This window comes from Hyla sarda, chromosome 3 (genome assembly GCF_029499605.1).
Source record: "Hyla sarda isolate aHylSar1 chromosome 3, aHylSar1.hap1, whole genome shotgun sequence".
Lineage (NCBI taxonomy): Eukaryota > Metazoa > Chordata > Amphibia > Anura > Hylidae > Hyla > Hyla sarda.
Genome location: NC_079191.1, coordinates 432,881,451 through 432,901,928, shown reverse-complemented (window position 1 = coordinate 432,901,928; position 20,478 = coordinate 432,881,451). Strand labels below are relative to the sequence as shown.

The 20,478-nt window shown below is 40.9% G+C and overlaps 1 protein-coding gene across 1 annotated transcript in view; it reads right to left on the bottom strand.

The window, feature by feature from the left end:
- Positions 1-19,313, bottom strand: part of GALNT14 (polypeptide N-acetylgalactosaminyltransferase 14) — a 524,060-nt gene extending 504,747 nt beyond the window's left edge. Inside the window, exons 1-2 of the mRNA XM_056568538.1 lie at positions 19,179-19,313; positions 5,194-5,303 (exon numbers count right to left, since the gene is read on the bottom strand). Coding sequence (XP_056424513.1) covers positions 5,194-5,303; positions 19,179-19,260 — 192 coding nt within the window. The 5' untranslated portion in view covers positions 19,261-19,313. The remainder of the gene's footprint in view (positions 1-5,193; positions 5,304-19,178) is intronic.
- Positions 19,314-20,478: the final 1,165 nt, after the last annotated feature.

The window sequence follows — 20,478 nt, the reverse complement described above, 5'->3', positions numbered from 1 at the left end:
CGTGCAGAGGACTACGTTTCACCGGTCTCACACCGGCTTTATCAAGTGAGGAATAGTGACAAACAGAGGGTATATATGGACCACCTTGGGTCCGCCCACAGGGTCATGTGGTCAATTACAAAAGCATTTGCATATAGTCATGTGATACATATACAAAACAAAACAATAAGGCGTAGAAAAGATACCCCTGAATCAATTGGCCAGTATAACAAAGTAAAAGTGCATATATATAAAAAACAACATATGTTAACATAGAAATGTACATAGGCAATAGCGATCTGTTACATATTGCTTCAAATCCAGATCGCCACTGATTCTTATAGTGCAACTTCATTGGTGGTGTCAGTGATGCTTGTGATTACCTCACGGGGATGTGCCATGATGTCCGTAGTGGGCTATGTGATCCATTCTCCTGGAGAGCGAGAGAGGCGCATAATACGGTCGCACTTCCGGGTTGCGAGCAGGTTCCTGTGTATTGGATGCGCAGCCGCCGCGTCCATGGTAACCGCTTACCCGGATGTTCCTTCTAGTGCGCATGCTCCAGGAAGGTACGGAAGGGCAAAACTAGTTACTCCGTATCCATGCGATGTGCGCCTGCGCGCTGTGGTAGTATCCATGGTAACCAGTGTCTCTGACCGGCATTACAGTGCAGGGAGTCGCAACATATAAACAGGGCAAGTATAAAAAAAATTCAGGATCATTTCCCAGTATCTCGGACAGGTGCACAGGAGTGTGCATAGAGTCTCACTTAGAGAGTGGTTGTAGGGATAGTTAGCTACCGTGTGGTTACCCCTAGCAACCAGTAGAAGGTGGAAAAAAGAAAGAAAGAGATGTTCTGACCAGGGGTAAAGGACCTGCATAGCTGTGTCAGTGTGTCTGGACCGACCACAAATCCCCAAATACGCTCAGTAAAGGATGCTCGGTGTGTCTGGACCGACCACAAATCCCCAAATACGCTCAGTAAAGGATGCTCGGTGTGTCTGGACCGACCACAAATCCCCAAATACGCTCAGTAAAGGATGCTCGGTGTGTCTGGACCGACCACAAATCCCCAAATACGCTCAGTAAAGGATGCTCGGTGTGTCTGGACCGACCACAAATCCCCAAATACGCTCAGTAAAGGATGCTCGGTGTGTCTGGACCGACCACAAATCCCCAAATACGCTCAGTAAAGGATGCTCGGTGTGTCTGGACCGACCACAAATCCCCAAATACGCTCAGTAAAGGATGCTCGGTGTTTCTGGACCGATTACATTGTCCTGATTTGGTGTGCATGTACCAATCCATCAGGAGTGATCTGGAAAGAGATAAATAAAGTCATTAGGAATGTCCCATAGTCTCTGGCAAACAAACCACATTCACTACAGGGAAAGCGTATCACTCACCTCTGCGCATCGGGTAATTTCGGGAAATAGGGCAAAGTACGGTCCATGGACATGGACCAATCTGTCGCTGAACATGTGGTTCCTTAGAAGACCTCCAAGTTTACCACATACGTCCTAGTTCCCATACCCAGTCCAGACACACCGAGCATCCTTTACTGAGCGTATTTGGGGATTTGTGGTCGGTCCAGACACACCGAGCATCCTTTACTGAGCGTATTTGGGGATTTGTGGTCGGTCCAGACACACCGAGCATCCTTTACTGAGCGTATTTGGGGATTTGTGGTCGGTCCAGACACACCGAGCATCCTTTACTGAGCGTATTTGGGGATTTGTGGTCGGTCCAGACACACTGACACAGCTATGCAGGTCCTTTACCCCTGGTCAGAACATCTCTTTCTTTCTTTTTTCCACCTTCTACTGGTTGCTAGGGGTAACCACACGGTAGCTAACTATCCCTACAACCACTCTCTAAGTGAGACTCTATGCACACTCCTGTGCACCTGTCCGAGATACTGGGAAATGATCCTGAATTTTTTTTATACTTGCCCTGTTTATATGGTGCGACTTCCTGCACTGTAATGCCGGTCAGAGACACTGGTTACCATGGATACTACCACAGCGCGCAGGCGCACATCGCATGGATACGGAGTAACTAGTTTTGCCCTTCCGTACCTTCCTGGAGCATGCGCACTAGAAGGAACATCCGGGTAAGCGGTTACCATGGACGCGGCGGCTGCGCATCCAATACACAGGAACCTGCTCGTAACCCGGAAGTGCGACCGTATTATGCGCCTCTCTCGCTCTCCAGGAGAATGGATCACATAGCCCACTACGGACATCATGGCACATCCCCGTGAGGTAATCACAAGCATCACTGACACCACCAATGAAGTTGCACTATAAGAATCAGTGGCGATCTGGATTTGAAGCAATATGTAACAGATCGCTATTGCCTATGTACATTTCTATGTTAACATATGTTGTTTTTTATATATATGCACTTTTACTTTGTTATACTGGCCAATTGATTCAGGGGTATCTTTTCTACGCCTTATTGTTTTGTTTTGTATATGTATCACATGACTATATGCAAATGTTTTTGTAATTGACCACATGACCCTGTGGGCGGACCCAAGGTGGTCCATATATACCCTCTGTTTGTCACTATTCCTCACTTGATAAAGCCGGTGTGAGACCGGTGAAACGTAGTCCTCTGCACGCTATGGAATAAATCTATATGTTTTGACTGCAACAGTGGTGTGCTGCATTCTATTTCGCCTATTTGGATTAAGGAACCGGTGGACCCAGGCTCCAATTATGTGAGCACCCCATACTGACTATCACTTGATTCTACTTGATGTGCTGCTTCTATTTGGATTTTTTTTTAGATACATACATAGATAGATATAAGATAGATAGATATGAGATAGATAAATAGATAGATAGATACTAGATAGATAGATATGAGATAGATATAAGATAGATAGATATGAGATAGATAGATAGATACTAGATAGATAGATATGAGATAGATAGATATGAGATAGACAGATAGATGATAGATAGCAACAGGAGAATACAGCAGCACACTGCTAGCACAAAGATATAGATGAAACATGAGTATATAGATAGAACATGAGTATATAGATAGAACATGAGTATATAGATAGAACATGAAAAGCTATACAGCTGTAGTGCAATAAATGAAAATATGAAATTATGAGGTACTTAGCTTGCGAATTTGGCGCCAAATAGCTTGGACCGTCCCACCACGGTAAGGTGACCTCATTCTGGGACGGACCCTACACTATGAATATGCCTCTGTGTGAACAGTACAGCAGGCATTGCAAGGTCTGAAACATCCAAGGCACCTTATATACACCTAATAGAGGTGGATGGGGTGCAGGAGCCAACATGGAGGTAGCCACTCCCCCGTATGTGTAATACAACCAAAGAATTAGTTGTAGATAGATAGATAGATATGAGATAGATAGATAGATAGATAGATATGAGATAGATAGATAGATAGATAGATAGATATGAGAGATAGATAGATATGAGATAGATAGATATGAGATAGATAGATAGATATGAGATAAATAGATAGATAGATATGAGATATATAGATAGATATGAGATAGATAAAATCCAAAAAACAGCGGCACTCCAATAACGTGAAAAAATTTTTGTTTATTACACTGAGACATAGTTACATAGTTACATAGTTACATAGTTAGTACGGTCGAAAAAAGACATATGTCCATTGTTACGCCGAGCGCTCCGGGTCCCCGCTCCTCCCCGGAGCGCTCGCTTCACTCTCCCCGCTGCAGCGCTCCGGTCAGATCCACTGACCCGGGGCGCTGCGATTCCGCTGCCAGCCGGGATGCGATTCGCGATGCGGGTAGCGCCCGCTCGCGATGCGCACCCCGGCTCCCGTACCTGACTCGCTCTCCCTCGGTCCTGTCCCGGCGCGCGCGGCCCCGCTCCCTAGGGCGCGCGCGCGCCGGGTCTTTGCGATTTAAAGGGCCACTGCGCCGCTGATTGGCGCAGTGATTCCAATTAGTGTCTTCACCTGTGCACTTCCCTATATCACCTCACTTCCCCTGCACTTCCTTGCCGGATCTTGTTGCCATTGTGCCAGTGAAAGCGTTCCTTGTGTGTTCCTAGCCTGTGTTCCAGACCTCCTGCCGTTGCCCCTGACTACGATCCTTGCTGCCTGCCCCGACCTTCTGCTACGTCCGACCTTGCTTCTGTCTACTCCCTTGTACCGCGCCTATCTTCAGCAGCCAGAGAGGTTGAGCCGTTGCTAGTGGATACGACCTGGTCACTACCGCCGCAGCAAGACCATCCCGCTTTGCGGCGGGCTCTGGTGAAAACCAGTAGTGGCTTAGAACCGATCCACTAGCACGGTCCACGCCAATCCCTCTCTGGCACAGAGGATCCACTACCTGCCAGCCGGCATCGTGACATCCATCAAGTTCAACCAGGGAATTAAGGGGTAGGGGTGTGGCGCGATATTGGGGAAGGGATGGGATTTTATATTTCTTCATAAGCATTAATCTTATTTTGTTCCAGGAATGTATCTAATCCTGTTTTAAAGCTGTTAATTGTTCCTACTGTGACCAGTTCCTGAGGTAGACCGTTCCATAAATTCACAGTCCTCACGGTAAAGAAGGCGTGTCGCCCCTTGAGACTAAACTTTTTCTTCTCCAGACGGAGGGAGTGTCCCCTCGTCCTTTGGGGGGGTTTAAACATGAGGTGACGTTTCGGCTCGTTCACCCATTTTCAAGCAACAAATGACAAAACATAGTGAGTATATAAGGATAGTCTCCTTGGACTGTATCCACCTTTTCCAGCCCACGGGAGCACCTGAAAGCTGAACTAATTTATGCAGGAAAAGTCATCAACCGCCGAGCCGAGAAGTTCGTGACGAATCGAATTTACTGTAAGTTCGCTCATCTCTAATTCAGTTACACATCCAGGACATCATTGATGAGAAATATAATAAAGTGCAAACCTGAACATCATTAAGGAAAACATATACATCATACATCCTACAATATACTATGGACGCATTCAAATACATATAAACAGCGCACTGTGCATAAATAGAGCAAATACCTTATAAATAGGTGTCACTTATCAGAGGGGCCGAGAAAAGCGGGGTCACTCACCAGACTCTATGTACATTATGTACCGCGAGGAGGACGCCGCATCCATATGTTCCGGGCCGGATGATGATAATGGTCCCAGTGTTCCGGGGGCGCTCGGTGACCTACTGTGATGAAGTACATGACAAAACACTAACCTTTAGGGTGGCCGTAAATGATAGATGGATAAATGGATTACATGGTGAATTGTAACACCCATGAACCATAATAGATCGGTGAGTGATCAACCCGCTCCTCGAGCCCAAATCTGAAAACAAATTAAAAACAGCAAAATATTCGATATAATCCATCCAAACAGGATACAAAGCCAACGGAGTCATAAATCATACATTGTAAATATCACAAGTTACAATAAAATCGACATTTAAACCATTCGATTTTAAAGGGGTACTCCAAACTGTTCCAAATGCTGGAGTCGGCGCCCGATGCTCGTGACGCCATAGCCCTGCCCCTCATAATGTCACGCCCCGCCCCCTCAATGCAAGTCTATGGGAGGGGGCGTGACGGATGTCACGCCCCCTCCCATAGACTTGCATTGAGGGGGCGGGGCGTGACGTTATGAGGGGGGCGGGGCTATGACATCACGAGTTCCCGGCTCCAGCGTTCGCAACAGTTTGTTCCAAATGCTGAGCAGCGGAGTACCCCTTTAATGTATTTAATTCATGGATCCACCACAATTCCTTAATTTTAAGGATAGCTGTACGGTTGCCACCATGTTAAGGTAAGGGTACGTGACCAAAAAAAGAAATCTTTTAACCCCTTAAGGACCGGGGCTTTTTTAGTTTTTGCATTTTCGTTTTTTCCTCCTTGCCTTTAAAAAATCCTAACTCTTTCAATTTTGCACCTACAAATCCATATTATGGCTTATTTTTTGCGCCACCAATTCTACTTTGTAATGACGTCAGTCATTTTGCCCAAAAATCTACAGCGAAAAGGGGAAAAAAATCATTGTGAGACAAAATTTAAAAAAAACACGCTGTTTTGTAACTTTTGGGGGGCTTCCGTTTCTACGTAGTACATTTTTCGTTAAAAATGACACCTTATCTTTATTCTGTAGGTCCATACGGTTAAAATGATCCCCTACTTATATAGGTTTTATTTTGTCGCACTTCTGGAAAAAATCATAACTACATGCAGGAAAATTAATACGTTTAAAAATTGACATCTTCTGACCCCTATAACTTTTTAATTTTTCCGTGTATGGGGCGGTATGAGGGCTCATTTTTTGCGCCGTGATCTGAAGTTTTTAGCGGTACCATTTTTGCATTGATAGGACTTATTGATCGCTTTTTATTCATTTTTTCATGATATAAAAAGTGACCAAAAATACGCTATCTTGGACTTTGGAATTTTTTTGCCCGTACGCCATTGACCGAGCGGTTTGATTAACAATATATTTTTATAATTCGGACATTTCCGCACACGGCGATACCATATATGTTTATTTTTATTTTTATTTACACTGTGGTTTTTTTTATGGGTAAAGGGGGGTGATTCAAACTTTTATTAGGGAAGGGGTTAAATGATCTTTATTCACTTTTTCTTTCACTTTTTTTTGCAGTGTTATAGCTCCCATAGGGACTTATAACACTGCACACACTGATCATTGTTATCCCATAGGGACCTATAACACTGCACACACTGATCTCTTATACTGATCATTGTTATCCCATAGGGACCTATAACACTGCACACACTGATCTCTTACACTGATCATTGTTATCCCATAGGGACCTATAACACTGCACACACTGATCTTTCACACTGATCATTGTTATCCCATAGGGACCTATAACACTGCACACACTGATCTATTACATTGATCAATGGTTTCTCATAAGAAACCAGTGATCGATGATTCTGCCGCTTGACTGCTCATGCCTGGATCTCGGGCACTGAGCAGTCATTCGGCGATCGGACAGCGAGGAGGCAGGTATGGACCCTCCAGCTGTCCTGTTAGCTGTTCGGGATGCCGCGATTTTGCCGCGGCTATCCCGAACAGCCCACTGAGCTAACCGGCATACTTTACCTTTCACTTTAGACGCGGCATTCAACTTTGAACGTCGCGTCTAAAGGGTTAATAGCGCGCGGCACCACGATCAATGCCCCGCGCTATTAGCCACGGGTCCCGGCCACGCCATGACCCCGCGTTATAGATTGGGAGTGAACACATGACGTTCCAGTACGTCATGTGTCCTTAAGGGGTTAAAAGGGTACTCCACTGGAAAACCTTTTTTTTTTTTTTTTTTTTTTTTTTTAAATCAACTGGTGCCCGAAAGTTAAACAGATTTGTAAATTACTTCTATTAAAAAAATCTTAATCCTTCTAATACTTATCAGCTGCTCTTATTATCCACAGGAAGTACTTTTCTTTTTGAATTTCCTTTCTGCCTGACCACAGTGCTCTCTGCTGACACCTCTGTCCATTTTAGGAACTGTCCAGAGTAGGAGAAAATCCCCATAGAAAACCTATCCTGCTCTGGACAGTTCCTAAAATGGACAGAGGTGTCCGCAGAGAGCACTGTGGTCAGACAGAAAGGAAATGCAAAAAGAAAATAACTTCCTGTGGATCATAACAGCAGCTGATAAGTAATGGAAGGATTAATTTTTTAATAGAAGTCATTTACAAATCTGTTTAAAGGGGTACTCTGGTGGAAAACTCCTTTTTATTTAATCAACTGGTGCCAGAACAGATTTGTAAATTACTTCTATTAAAAAATCTTAATCCTTCCAGTACTTATTAGCTGCTGAATACTACAGAGGAAATTCTTTCCTTTTTGGAACACAGAGCTCTCTGCTGACATCACGAGCACAGTGCTCTCTGCTGACATCTCTGTCCATTTTAAGAACTGTCCAGAGTAGGAGAAAATCCCCATAGAAAACATATGCTGCCCTGGACAGTTCCTAAAATGAACAGAGGTGTCAGCAGAGAGCACTGTGGTCATGGTGTCAGCAGAGAGCTCTGTTTTACAAAAATAAAATAATTTCCTCTGTAGTATTCAGCAGCTAATAAGTACTGGAAGGCTTAAGATTTAATAGAAGTCATTTACAAATCTGTTTAACTTTCTGGCACCAGTTGACAAAAAAAAAGAAAAAAAAGAAAAGTTTTCCGCCGGAGTACCCCTTTAACTTTCTTGCACCAGTTGTTAAAAAAAAAAAAATAATAATAATAATAATAATAATGTTTTCCAGTGGAGTACCCCCTTTAAGTCCTTTTCCGCATGGCTACATTCATTAAAATGATTCGGTACGGGTAAATCGGACCGCTTCTCCCGAATGGGATATCGGTGCTGATTTATCCGAGTCGTAGCTTCAAGTGTAGTTTCGCCAACGTAAAGTAATTTACATGGACATTGTGAAATATAAATGACGAATTCAGAATGACATGAATCTATTATAATACTTTTTACCGCTAGTAGGATGTACAAACTCACCGCCTTTCATCATTAGTGTTGGGCGCGAATATTCGCAATGCGAATATTTGTCGCGAATTTTGCAAATTTGCGAATAAAGTGGTCCCTCAAGTTACAATATTAATTGGTTCCAGGACGACCATTGTATGTGGAAACCATTGTGTCTTGAAACCATTGTATGTTGAGACCATTGTATGTTGAAACCATTGTATGTTGAGACCAGAACTCTATGGAAACCTGGTAATTGGTTCTGAAGCCCCAAAATGTCATCCAAAAATAGGAAAAAGTGAGAATTAAAGGGGTACTCCTGTGGAAAACTTTCTTTTTTTAAATCAACTGGTGCCAAAAAGTTAAACGGATTTGTAAATCACTTCTATTAAAATAATCGTAATCCTTCCAGTACTTTTTAGGGGCTGTATACTAAAGAGAAATCCAAAAAAGAAATGCATTTCCTCTGATGTCATGACCACAGTGCTCTCTGCTGACCTCTGCTGTCCATTTTAGGAACTGTCCAGAGCAGGAGAAAATCCCCATAGCAAACATATGCTGCTCTGGACAGTTCCTAAAATGGACAGCAGAGGTCAGCAGAGAGCACTGTGGTCATGACATCAGAGGAAATGCATTTCTTTTTTGGATTTCTCTTTAGTATACAGCCCCTAAAAAGTACTGGAAGGATTAAGATTTTTCAATAGAAGTGATTTACAAATCTGTTTAACTTTCTGGCACCAGTTGATAAAAAAAAAAAAAATAATAAGTTTTCCACGGGAGTACCCCTTTAAAGAAAAATAAGAAGATAACTAATAGAGATAAAGCAAATCCTTACATATGAAAGTAATGCCCAGCATGCCCGTTGGCTGTCCGGGCATGCTGGAAGTTGTAGTTTTGCAACAGCTGGAGGCACCCTGGTTGGGAAACAATGTTTATGTAGAGTACAGGAGCTTCTTCAGGGTCCTATACAGTACACAAAGTGTCCCAAATGGAGCCGCCCTTACTTGGTGTCCAAAGGAGCAGCTAACCCTGGCACAGGTAAGGAGTAGTACGGAACTTGTAGCTCCTCCCTGTACTGTGGGGGGCGCTACCAGACAGCCAGTCAGTGCATGCACTTCAGTAATACAGGTGATTTACCAGTAAAATGCCCAATATTAATTGGTTCCAGGACGACCATTGTATGTTGAAACCATTGTATGTTGAGAACTCTATGGAAACCTGGTAATTGGTTCTGAAGCCCCTAATGTCACCAAAAATAGGGAAAAGTGAGGATTAAAGATAAATAAGTAGATAACTAATACAGATAAAGCAAATCCTTACATATAAAAGTAAGAAAGATCTGCTGGGAGCTGTAAATTACTGTCTATGTCAGTGCTTCCCAACCAGGGTGCCTCCAGCTGTTGCAAAACTACAGCTTCCAGCATGCCCGGACAGCCGTTGGCTGTCCGGGCATGCTGGAAGTTGTAGTTTTGCAACAGCTGGAGGCACCCTGGTTGGGAAACAATGGTTTATGTAGCGGACAGGAGCTTCTTCAGGGTCCTATACAGTAGACACAGTGTCCCAAATGGAGCCGCCCTTACTTGGTGTCCAAAGGATCAGCTAACCCTGGCACAGGTAAGGAGTAGTATAGAACATGTAGTTCCTCCCTGTACTGTAGGGGGCGCTACCAGACACCAGTCAGTGCATGCACTTCAGTAATACAGGTGATTTAAAAGTAAAATGCCCGTTCTGATTGGTCAGTTCCTCCAGTTGTGACATGTTTCACAGATCTGGACTGTCTGTACATTGTATGTTGAGTCTGGTTTCAAGTTACAATGGTCCAGAAAAAAACATTGTAGGTTGAAACTATTGTATGTTGAGGCCATTGTAAGTTGAGGGATCACTGTATTAGTTATCTACTTATTTTTCTTTAATCCTCCCTTTTTCCTATTTTTGGATGACATTTTGGGGCCTCAGAACCAATTACCAGGTTTCCATAGAGTTCTGGTCTCAACCTACAATGGTCTCAACATACAATGGTCTCAACATACAATGGTTTCAACATACAATGGTCATTCTGGAACCAATTAATATTGTAACTTGAGGGACCACTGTATTGCAAATATGGCGCTAAATATTCGCAATTACGAATATTCACATACTTTTTTTCGCAGTACACATCACAGTGATCATCCCTCCCTTCTTTTAGCTCTTTTATCATGAGATATTGCGCATGCGCATGCAAATTTTATGGTGAATGCGCATGTGAATGTTATGGCGCATAGTACAGAAAGGCAAAAAATTTTTGTGAATATATGACGAATATTCGTCCATATATTCGCGAAATATCACGAATTCCAATATGGCCTATGCCGCTCAACACTATTCATCATGTATGTGCAATTCACACAGGAACAACAAGGGTATGAACCCTTGTTGACTGTGGTCAAATATCTTTGTCTTGGTTTGGAGATGGAGACTAGAGATGAGCGAACTTACAGTAAATTCGATTAGTCTCAAACTTCTCGGCTCGGCAGTTGATGACTTATCCTGCATAAATTAGTTCAGCTTTCAGGTGCTCCCGTGGGCTGGAAAAGGTCGATACAGTCCTAGGAGACTCTTTCCTAGGACTGTATCCACCTTTTCCAGCCACCGGAGCACCGGAAAGCTGAACTAATTTACCTGGTTAAGTCATCAAACGCCGAGCCGAGAAGTTCGTGACGAATCGAATTTACTGTAAGTTCGCTCATCTCTAATGGAGACATCTGACTTCACAATTTTATCTCTCAAGTTCACAGCTCTCCGATAGGACATTAGAGGGCGGTTCGAAAACTCCGGTATGTGATCTAATCCGGACTCCAATATGTGCCAATGTTTCCTGATAACGTTGGAAACCTTATGTGAAGTGTTGAGTAAGTAGTAACAAATGGAATTCTATTGGTAGCTCGTTTGTATGTATTAGGCTGAGTTCACACCACGTTTTTGCGATACAGTTGCCGTATCAGGTTTTTGATAAAAAAAAAACCCTGATTCCTCAAAACCTGACAAAACTGTATCAAAACGCGTGTACAAATTTTAATCCGTATACGATTTGAAAAATGATGTCCGGTTGCATCCGTTTTTTTAAGAAAAAAATGTAGACGTTTTTAACTTTTCATTCTATGAAATAAAGTTTCACTTGTTTGATTGAAATTCCAAGAAAAAAAAAACTGTGCAAAGTCAAAAACCGTATGGTGCAAACCGGATGGAACCATATGCCCAACGGTTCTGTACAGTTCCCATTGACTCCTATGTTACTTAAGATCATGCTGGGGAATGATTATTTTGTATTTGATGACAGATTTTTTCTTCAGAAGCGGGGCACCGCAATGGGGAGCAATGTCGTGCCGACCTATGCTAATATATTCATGGCGAACTTTGAAGAACTGTATGTCTATGTATCTCCACCGTTCCAGTAATATACCGGAGTGGTGGAGATACATAGATGATGTATTTTTTTATCTGGACTGTAGATGTGACCAGTGTATTGTCTTTTTAGGAATATTTTGACAGCAGAGATCCAAACATTCGCTTCACATTGACACTCTACACAATCGGTGAGCTTTCTGGACGTTCTAGTGACTGTACAGTTTGACTACGGACCTATTTACCAATTCTGTTAATATATGGACTCCTGACCCGGGTCTGGGCTCTGTGTGCACCTAGCATTATATTTTAGATTTTCTCTGGATCAAGGGAGCGCTGTTTTTTCTTGTTATTAGATTGATAGATATGAGATAGATATGAGAGAGATATAGATATGAGATATATATGAGAGAGAGATAGATATGAGATAGATATGAGAGAGATAGATATGAGATAGATAGATAGATAAATAGATAGAAAGATAGATATGAGATAGATAGATATGAGATAGATAGATAAATAAATAGATAGAAAGATAGATATGAGATAGATAGATATGAGATAGATAGATAGATAGATATGAGATAGATAGATATGAGATAAATAAATATTAGAGAGATGGATGATAGATAGATAGGAGATAGATAGATATGAGAGAGATAGATAGATATGAGAGAGATAGATAGATATGAGATAGATAGATAAATAGAAAGATAGATATGAGTTAAATAGATATGAAATAGATAGATAGATATGAGATAGATAGATAGATATGAGATAGATATGAGATAGATAGATATGAGATAGATAGATAGATAGATATGAGATAGATACATATGAGATAGATATGAGATAGATAGATATGAAATAGATAGATAGATAGATAGATATGAGATAGATATAGATATTAGATAGATCTGAGATAGATAGATAGATATGAGATAGATAGATAGATAGATAGATAGATAGATATGAGATAGATAAATATGAGAGAGATAGATGATAGATATGAGATAGATATGAGATAGATATGAGATAGATATGAGATAGATACATATGAGATAGATAGATAGATATGAGATAGATAGATATGAGATAGATAGATATGAGATAGATAGATAGATAGATATGAGATAGATAGATAGATATGAGATAGATAGATAGATAGATATGAGATAGATATGAGATAGATATATATGAGATAGATAGATAGATATGAGAGATAGATATGAGATAGATAGATAGATATGAGATAGATATGAGATAGATAAATAGATATGAGATAGATAGATAGATAGATATGAGATAGATAGATATGAGATAGATAGATAGATATGAGATAGATAGATAGATATGAGATAGATAGATAGATAGATATGAGATAGATAGATATGAGATAGATAGATAGATAGATAGATAGATATGAGATAGATAGATATGAGATAGATAGATAGATATGAGATAGATAGATAGATATGAGATAGATAGATAGATATGAGATAGATAGATAGACAGATATGAGATAGATCGGTTCACATCTACACCACAGCAGTACGATGTGAGATATGTTGAATCAGTAACTAAACGAATGCTGTGATGCACCCAGAGACATCTATTATGCCAGAATAGTCAGTAGTCTGGTACTTATGTTACTTTTGGCTACGTTTTGTCCCCTATATGATTGGTTATGATTTTTTTTGTGGTTTAGAAAAGTTCTGCACACCGCACTTTTTGGTACCACAATAAAATTGTATTTGAATGTTTAAGTTTTTTTTTCTACATAGAAATGTATAAGTGACGTCTGGTGTGGTATAGGCTATGTGTGTATATATTTAAAACATGTACCATATGTAGTTTTTTGTTAGTTTATTTTTTTTGCTGATTTTATAATTTGACATAAAAAAACATACTTAGATTGTATACGCACATATAACAAAAGATGCAATAAAAATGTACATTAACCAAAGTTTTTCTTGTTGTGTACAGATCCGGTTGTTGTATATGTCAGTATTTGTGTAGTATCAATTCGGTTGTGGTATAAATCAGAGCTATGTGTGTAGTACAGATCCGGTTGTTGTTGTATACGTCAGTATGTGTGTAGTACAGATCCAGTTGTTGTATACGTCAGTATGTCTGTGGTACAGATCCGGTTGTTGTATATATCAGTATGTGTGTAGTACAGATCCGGTTGTTGTATATGTCAGTATGTGTGTGGTACAGTTCCGGTTGTTGTATATATCAGTATGTGTGTGGTACAGATCCGGTTGTTGTATATATCAGTATGTGTGTGGTACAGATCAGGTTGTTGTATACGTCAGTATGTGTGTGGTACAGATCCGGTTGTTGTATATATCAGTATGTGTGTGGTACAGATCAGGTTGTTGTATACGTCAGTATGTGTGTGGTACAGATCAGGTTGTTGTATATATCAGTATGTGTGTGGTACAGATCAGGTTGTTGTATACGTCAGTATGTGTGTGGTACAGATCCGGTTGTTGTATACGTCAGTATGTGTGTAGTACAGATCCGGTTGTTGTATGCGTCAGTATGTGTGTGGTACAGATCCGGTTGTTGTATATATCAGTATGTGTGTGGTACAGATCCGGTTGTTGTATACGTCAGTATGTGTGTAGTATAGATCCGGTTGTTGTATACGTCAGTATGTGTGTAGTATAGATCCGGTTGTTGTATACGTCAGTATGTGTGTGGTACAGATCCAGTTGTTGTATACGTCAGTATGTGTGTAGTACAGATCCGGTTGTTGTATACGTCAGTATGTGTGTAGTACAGATCCGGTTGTTGTATATATCAGTATGTGTGTGGTACCGATCAGGTTGTTGTATACGTCAGTATGTGTGTGGTACAGATCAGGTTGTTGTATATGTCAGTATGTGTGTGGTACATATCCGGTTGTTGTATATATATCAGTATGTGTGTGGTACAGATCCGGTTGTTGTATATATCAGTATGTGTGTGGTACAGATCAGGTTGTTGTATACGTCAGTATGTGTGTAGTACAGATCCAGTTGTTGTATACGTCAGTATGTGTGTGGTACAGATCCGGTTGTTGTATATATCAGTATGTGTGTAGTACAGATCCGGTTGTTGTATATGTCAGTATGTATGTAGTACAGATCCGGTTGTTGTATATATCAGTATGTGTGTGGTACAGTTCCGGTTGTTGTATATATCAGTATGTGTGTGGTACAGATCAGGTTGTTGTATACGTCAGTATGTGTGTGGTACAGATCAGGTTGTTGTATATATCAGTATGTGTGTGGTACAGATCCGGTTGTTGTATACGTCAGTATGTGTGTGGTACAGATCCGGTTGTTATACACGTCAGTATGTGTGTGGTACAGATCAGGTTGTTGTATACGTCAGTATGTGTGTGGTACAGATCCGGTTGTTGTATATATCAGTATGTGTGTGGTACAGATCAGGTTGTTGTATACGTCAGTATGTGTGTGGTACAGATCCGGTTGTTGTATACATCTGTATATGTGTGGTACATATCCGGTTGTTGTATATATCAGTATGTGTGTGGTACAGATCCGGTTGTTGTATATATCAGTATGTGTGTGGTACATATCCGGTTGTTGTATATATCAGTATGTGTGTGGTACAGATCAGGTTGTTGTATATGTCAGTATGTGTGTGGTACAGATTCGGTTGTTGTATATATCAGTATGTGTGTGGTACAGATCCGGTTGTTGTATACGTCATTATGTGTGTAGTACAGATCCGGTTGTTGTATACATCAGTATGTGTGTGGTACAGATCCGGTTGTTGTACACATCAGTATGTGTGTGGTACAGATCCGGTTGTTGTATACGTCAGTATGTGTGTGGTACAGATCCGGTTGTTGTATACGTCAGTATGTGTGTGGTACAGATCCGGTTGTTGTACACGTCAGTATGTGTGTAGTACAGATCCGGTTGTTGTATACGTCAGTATGTGTGTGGTACAGATCCGGTTGTTGTATATGTCAGTATGTGTGTGGTACAGATCCGGTTGTTGTATATATCAGTATGTGTGTGGTACAGATCCGGTTGTTGTATATATCAGTATGTGTGTGGTACAGATCCGGTTGTTGTATATATCAGTATGTGTGGTACAGTTCCGGTTGTTGTATATATCAGTATGTGTGGTACAGTTCCGGTTGTTGTATATATCAGTATGTGTGTGGTACAGATCCGGTTGTTGTATATATCAGTATGTGTGTGGTACAGATCCGGTTGTTGTATATATCAGTATGTGTGTGGTACAGATCCGGTTGTTGTATTTATCAGTATGTGTGTGTGGTACAGATCCGGTTGTTGTATACATCTGTATATGTGTAGTACAGTTCCGGTTGTTGTATATATCAGTATGTGTGTGGTACAGATCCGGTTGTTGTATATATCAGTATGTGTGGTACAGTTCCGGTTGTTGTATACATCTGTATATGTGTGGTACATATCCGGTTGTTGTATATATCAGTATGTGTGTGGTACAGATCCGGTTGTTGTATATATCAGTATGTGTGTGGTACATATCCGGTTGTTGTATATATCAGTATGTGTGTGGTACAGATCAGGTTGTTGTATATGTCAGTATGTGTGTGGTACAGATTCGGTTGTTGTATATATCAGTATGTGTGTGGTACAGATCCGGTTGTTGTATACGTCAGTATGTGTGTAGTACAGATCCGGTTGTTGTATACATCAGTATGTGTGTGGTACAGATCCGGTTGTTGTACACATCAGTATGTGTGTGGTACAGATCCGGTTGTTGTATACGTCAGTATGTGTGTGGTACAGATCCGGTTGTTGTATACGTCAGTATGTGTGTGGTACAGATCCGGTTGTTGTACACGTCAGTATGTGTGTAGTACAGATCCGGTTGTTGTATACGTCAGTATGTGTGTGGTACAGATCCGGTTGTTGTATATGTCAGTATGTGTGTGGTACAGATCCGGTTGTTGTATATATCAGTATGTGTGTGGTACAGATCCGGTTGTTGTATATATCAGTATGTGTGTGGTACAGATCCGGTTGTTGTATATATCAGTATGTGTGGTACAGTTCCGGTTGTTGTATATATCAGTATGTGTGGTACAGTTCCGGTTGTTGTATATATCAGTATGTGTGTGGTACAGATCCGGTTGTTGTATATATCAGTATGTGTGTGGTACAGATCCGGTTGTTGTATATATCAGTATGTGTGTGGTACAGATCCGGTTGTTGTATTTATCAGTATGTGTGTGTGGTACAGATCCGGTTGTTGTATACATCTGTATATGTGTAGTACAGTTCCGGTTGTTGTATATATCAGTATGTGTGTGGTACAGATCCGGTTGTTGTATATATCAGTATGTGTGGTACAGTTCCGGTTGTTGTATATATCAGTCTGTGTGTGGTACAGTTCCGGTTGTTGTATATATCAGTATGTGTGTGGTACAGATCCGGTTTTTGTATATATCAGTATGTGTGTGGTACAGATCCGGTTGTTGTATATATCAGTATGTGTGTGTGGTACAGATCCGGTTGTTGTATACATCTGTATATGTGTAGTACAGTTCCGGTTGTTGTATACATCAGTATGTGTGTGGTACAGATCTGGTTGTTGTATATATCAGTATGTGTGTGGTACAGATTCGGTTGTTGTATATATCAGTATGTGTATGGTACAGATCAGGTTGTTGTATACGTCAGCATGTGTGTGGTACAGATCCGGTTGTTGTATATATCAGTATGTGTGTGGTACAGATCTGGTTGTTGTATATATCAGTATGTGTGTGGTACAGTTCCGGTTGTTGTATACATCTGTATATGTGTAGTACAGATCCGGTTGTTGTATATATCAGTATGTATGTAGTACAGATCCGGTTGTTGGATACATCTGTATATGTGTAGTACAGTTCCGGTTGTTGTATATATCAGTATGTGTGGTACAGTTCCGGTTGTTGTATATATCAGTATGTGTGTAGTACAGATCCGGTTGTTGTATACATCTGTATATGTGTAGTACAGTTCCGGTTGTTGGATACATCAGTATGTATGTAGTACAGATCCGGTTGTTGTATACATCTGTATATGTGTAGTACAGATCTGGTTGTTGTATATATCAGTATGTATGTAGTACAGTTCCGGTTGTTGTATACATCTGCATGTATGTAGTACAGATCCGGTTGTTGTATACATCTGTATATGTGCAGTACAGTTCCGATTGTTGTATATATCAGTATGTGTGTGTGGTACAGATCCGGTTGTTGTATACATCTGTATATGTGTAGTACAGTTCCGGTTGTTGTATATATCAGTATGTGTGTGTGTGTGGTACAGATCCGGTTGTTATATACATCTGTATGTGTGTAGTACAGTTCCGGTTGTTGTATACATCAGTATGTGTGTGGTACAGATCCGGTTGTTGTATACATCTGTATATGTGTAGTACAGTTCCGGTTGTTGTATATATCAGTATGTGTGTGTGGTACAGATCCGGTTGTTATATACATCTGTATATGTGCAGTACAGTTCCGATTGTTGTATATATCAGTATGTGTGTGTGGTACAGATCCGGTTGTTGTATACATCTGTATATGTGTAGTACAGATCTGGTTGTTGTATATATCAGTATGTATGTAGTACAGATCCGGTTGTTGGATACATCTGTATATGTGTAGTACAGTTCCGGTTGTTGGATACATCTGTATATGTGTAGTACAGATCCGGTTGTTGTATATATCAGTATGTGTGTGTGGTACAGATCCGGTTGTTGTATACATCTGTATATGTGTAGTACAGTTCCGGTTGTTGTATATATCAGTATGTGTGTGTGGTACAGATCCGGTTGTTATATACATCTGTATATGTGTAGTACAGATCTGGTTGTTGTATATATCAGTATGTATGTAGTACAGATCCGGTTGTTGGATACTTCTGTATATGTGTAGTACAGTTCCGGTTGTTGAATACATCTGTATATGTGTAGTACAGTTCCGGTTGTTGAATACATCTGTATATGTGTAGTACAGTTCCGGTTGTTGTATATATCAGTATGTGTGTGTGTGGTACAGATCCGGTTGTTATATACATCTGTATATGTGTAGTACAGATCTGGTTGTTGTATATATCAGTATGTATGTAGTACAGATCCGGTTGTTGGATACTTCTGTATATGTGTAGTACAGTTCCGGTTGTTGAATACATCTGTATATGTGTAGTACAGTTCCGGTTGTTGTATACATCAGTATGTGTGTGGTACAGATCCGGTTGTTATATACATCTGTATATGTGCAGTACAGTTCTGGTTGTTGTATACATCAGTATGTGTGTGGTGCAGATGTGAACATACCTTTATCTGATATCACAATCTGCTCCATACAGTCACTGATATTTCCCGACAACATTGTTGGGGAGATTTTTGTCACGTTCATATTGTAAGATCCTCTTTGTTGCCTATAGCAACCAGTTACAGCTCAGCTTGCACTTCTCATACTGCTGTGGTAAAGTGAAAGCTGAACTTTGATTGGTTGCTATGGGCAACACAGAGAATCTTATTATAAGACCGTGCCATAAATCTGCCGCTGTGAATCCCCACATTACCTGACGTATTACACTTAGTTGTTAGGAGTAGCAACAGTATGGCGTTATAAAAGAGAGCAGCAGGGTGGGCAGTATATGACCAAGGTGGGGATACACGGGATACGCACAGAGCCAAAGATGTCTGTAGGGAAAACTGTACAGAGGGGAATAATAGACGGAACAAGTCATCATGGCAGTCTGGGCCGAAAAGGGAATCAGAGATGGCGCCCCCTGCAGTCACCAGATGTCATTGGTCCAGTCTTTAGTGAGGTGATAGTCTTCAGATTGTGTGCAGTCTGACAGCTATAAGATCTATATATTGGTAATATTCACTTACAGTATGGTGGTAATAGTGTTTACTTTTTTATTCAGCAGCACTATAGAGGTATAATTTATGCTCAACATGGTAGTGTTATCTAGTCACAATCAGGGCCGGTTTTAGGCTTAGCGTGGCCCTAGGAAAAATAAAAAGAGGGGCCCCAAAGGTCATGGTAGTGCACTAACCAGATGTGCACATTTTTGGTCACTTCAAATACCATAAAAAATATCTAAAAAAGCAATTGAAAAGTCCCATCAAAACAAAAATGGTACTGATAAAAACTACAAATCACAGCGCAAAAAATGACCCTCATACATCCCCATATACAGAAAGATAAAAGAGTTATAGGGATCAGAATAGTGCAATTTTATATTTTTGTATAGTTCCCCCACATTAGGCAGGCAGTATTGTTCCCCCACATTAGGTTGGCAGCATAGTTTCCCCACATTAGGTAGGCAGTATTGTTCCCCCACATTAGGTTGACAGCATAGTTTCCCCACATTAGGTAGGCAGTATAGTTCCCCCACATTAGGCAGGCAGTATTGTTCCCCCACATTAGGTTGGCAGCATAGTTTCCCCACATTAGGTAGGCAGTATAGTTCCCCCCACATTAGGTTGTCAGTATAGTTCCCCCCACATTAGGTAGGCAGTATAGTTCCCCCCACATTAGGCAGGCAGTATTGTTCCCCCACATTAGGTTGGCTGTATAGTTCCCCCACATTAGGTTGGCAGTATAGTTCCCCCACATTAG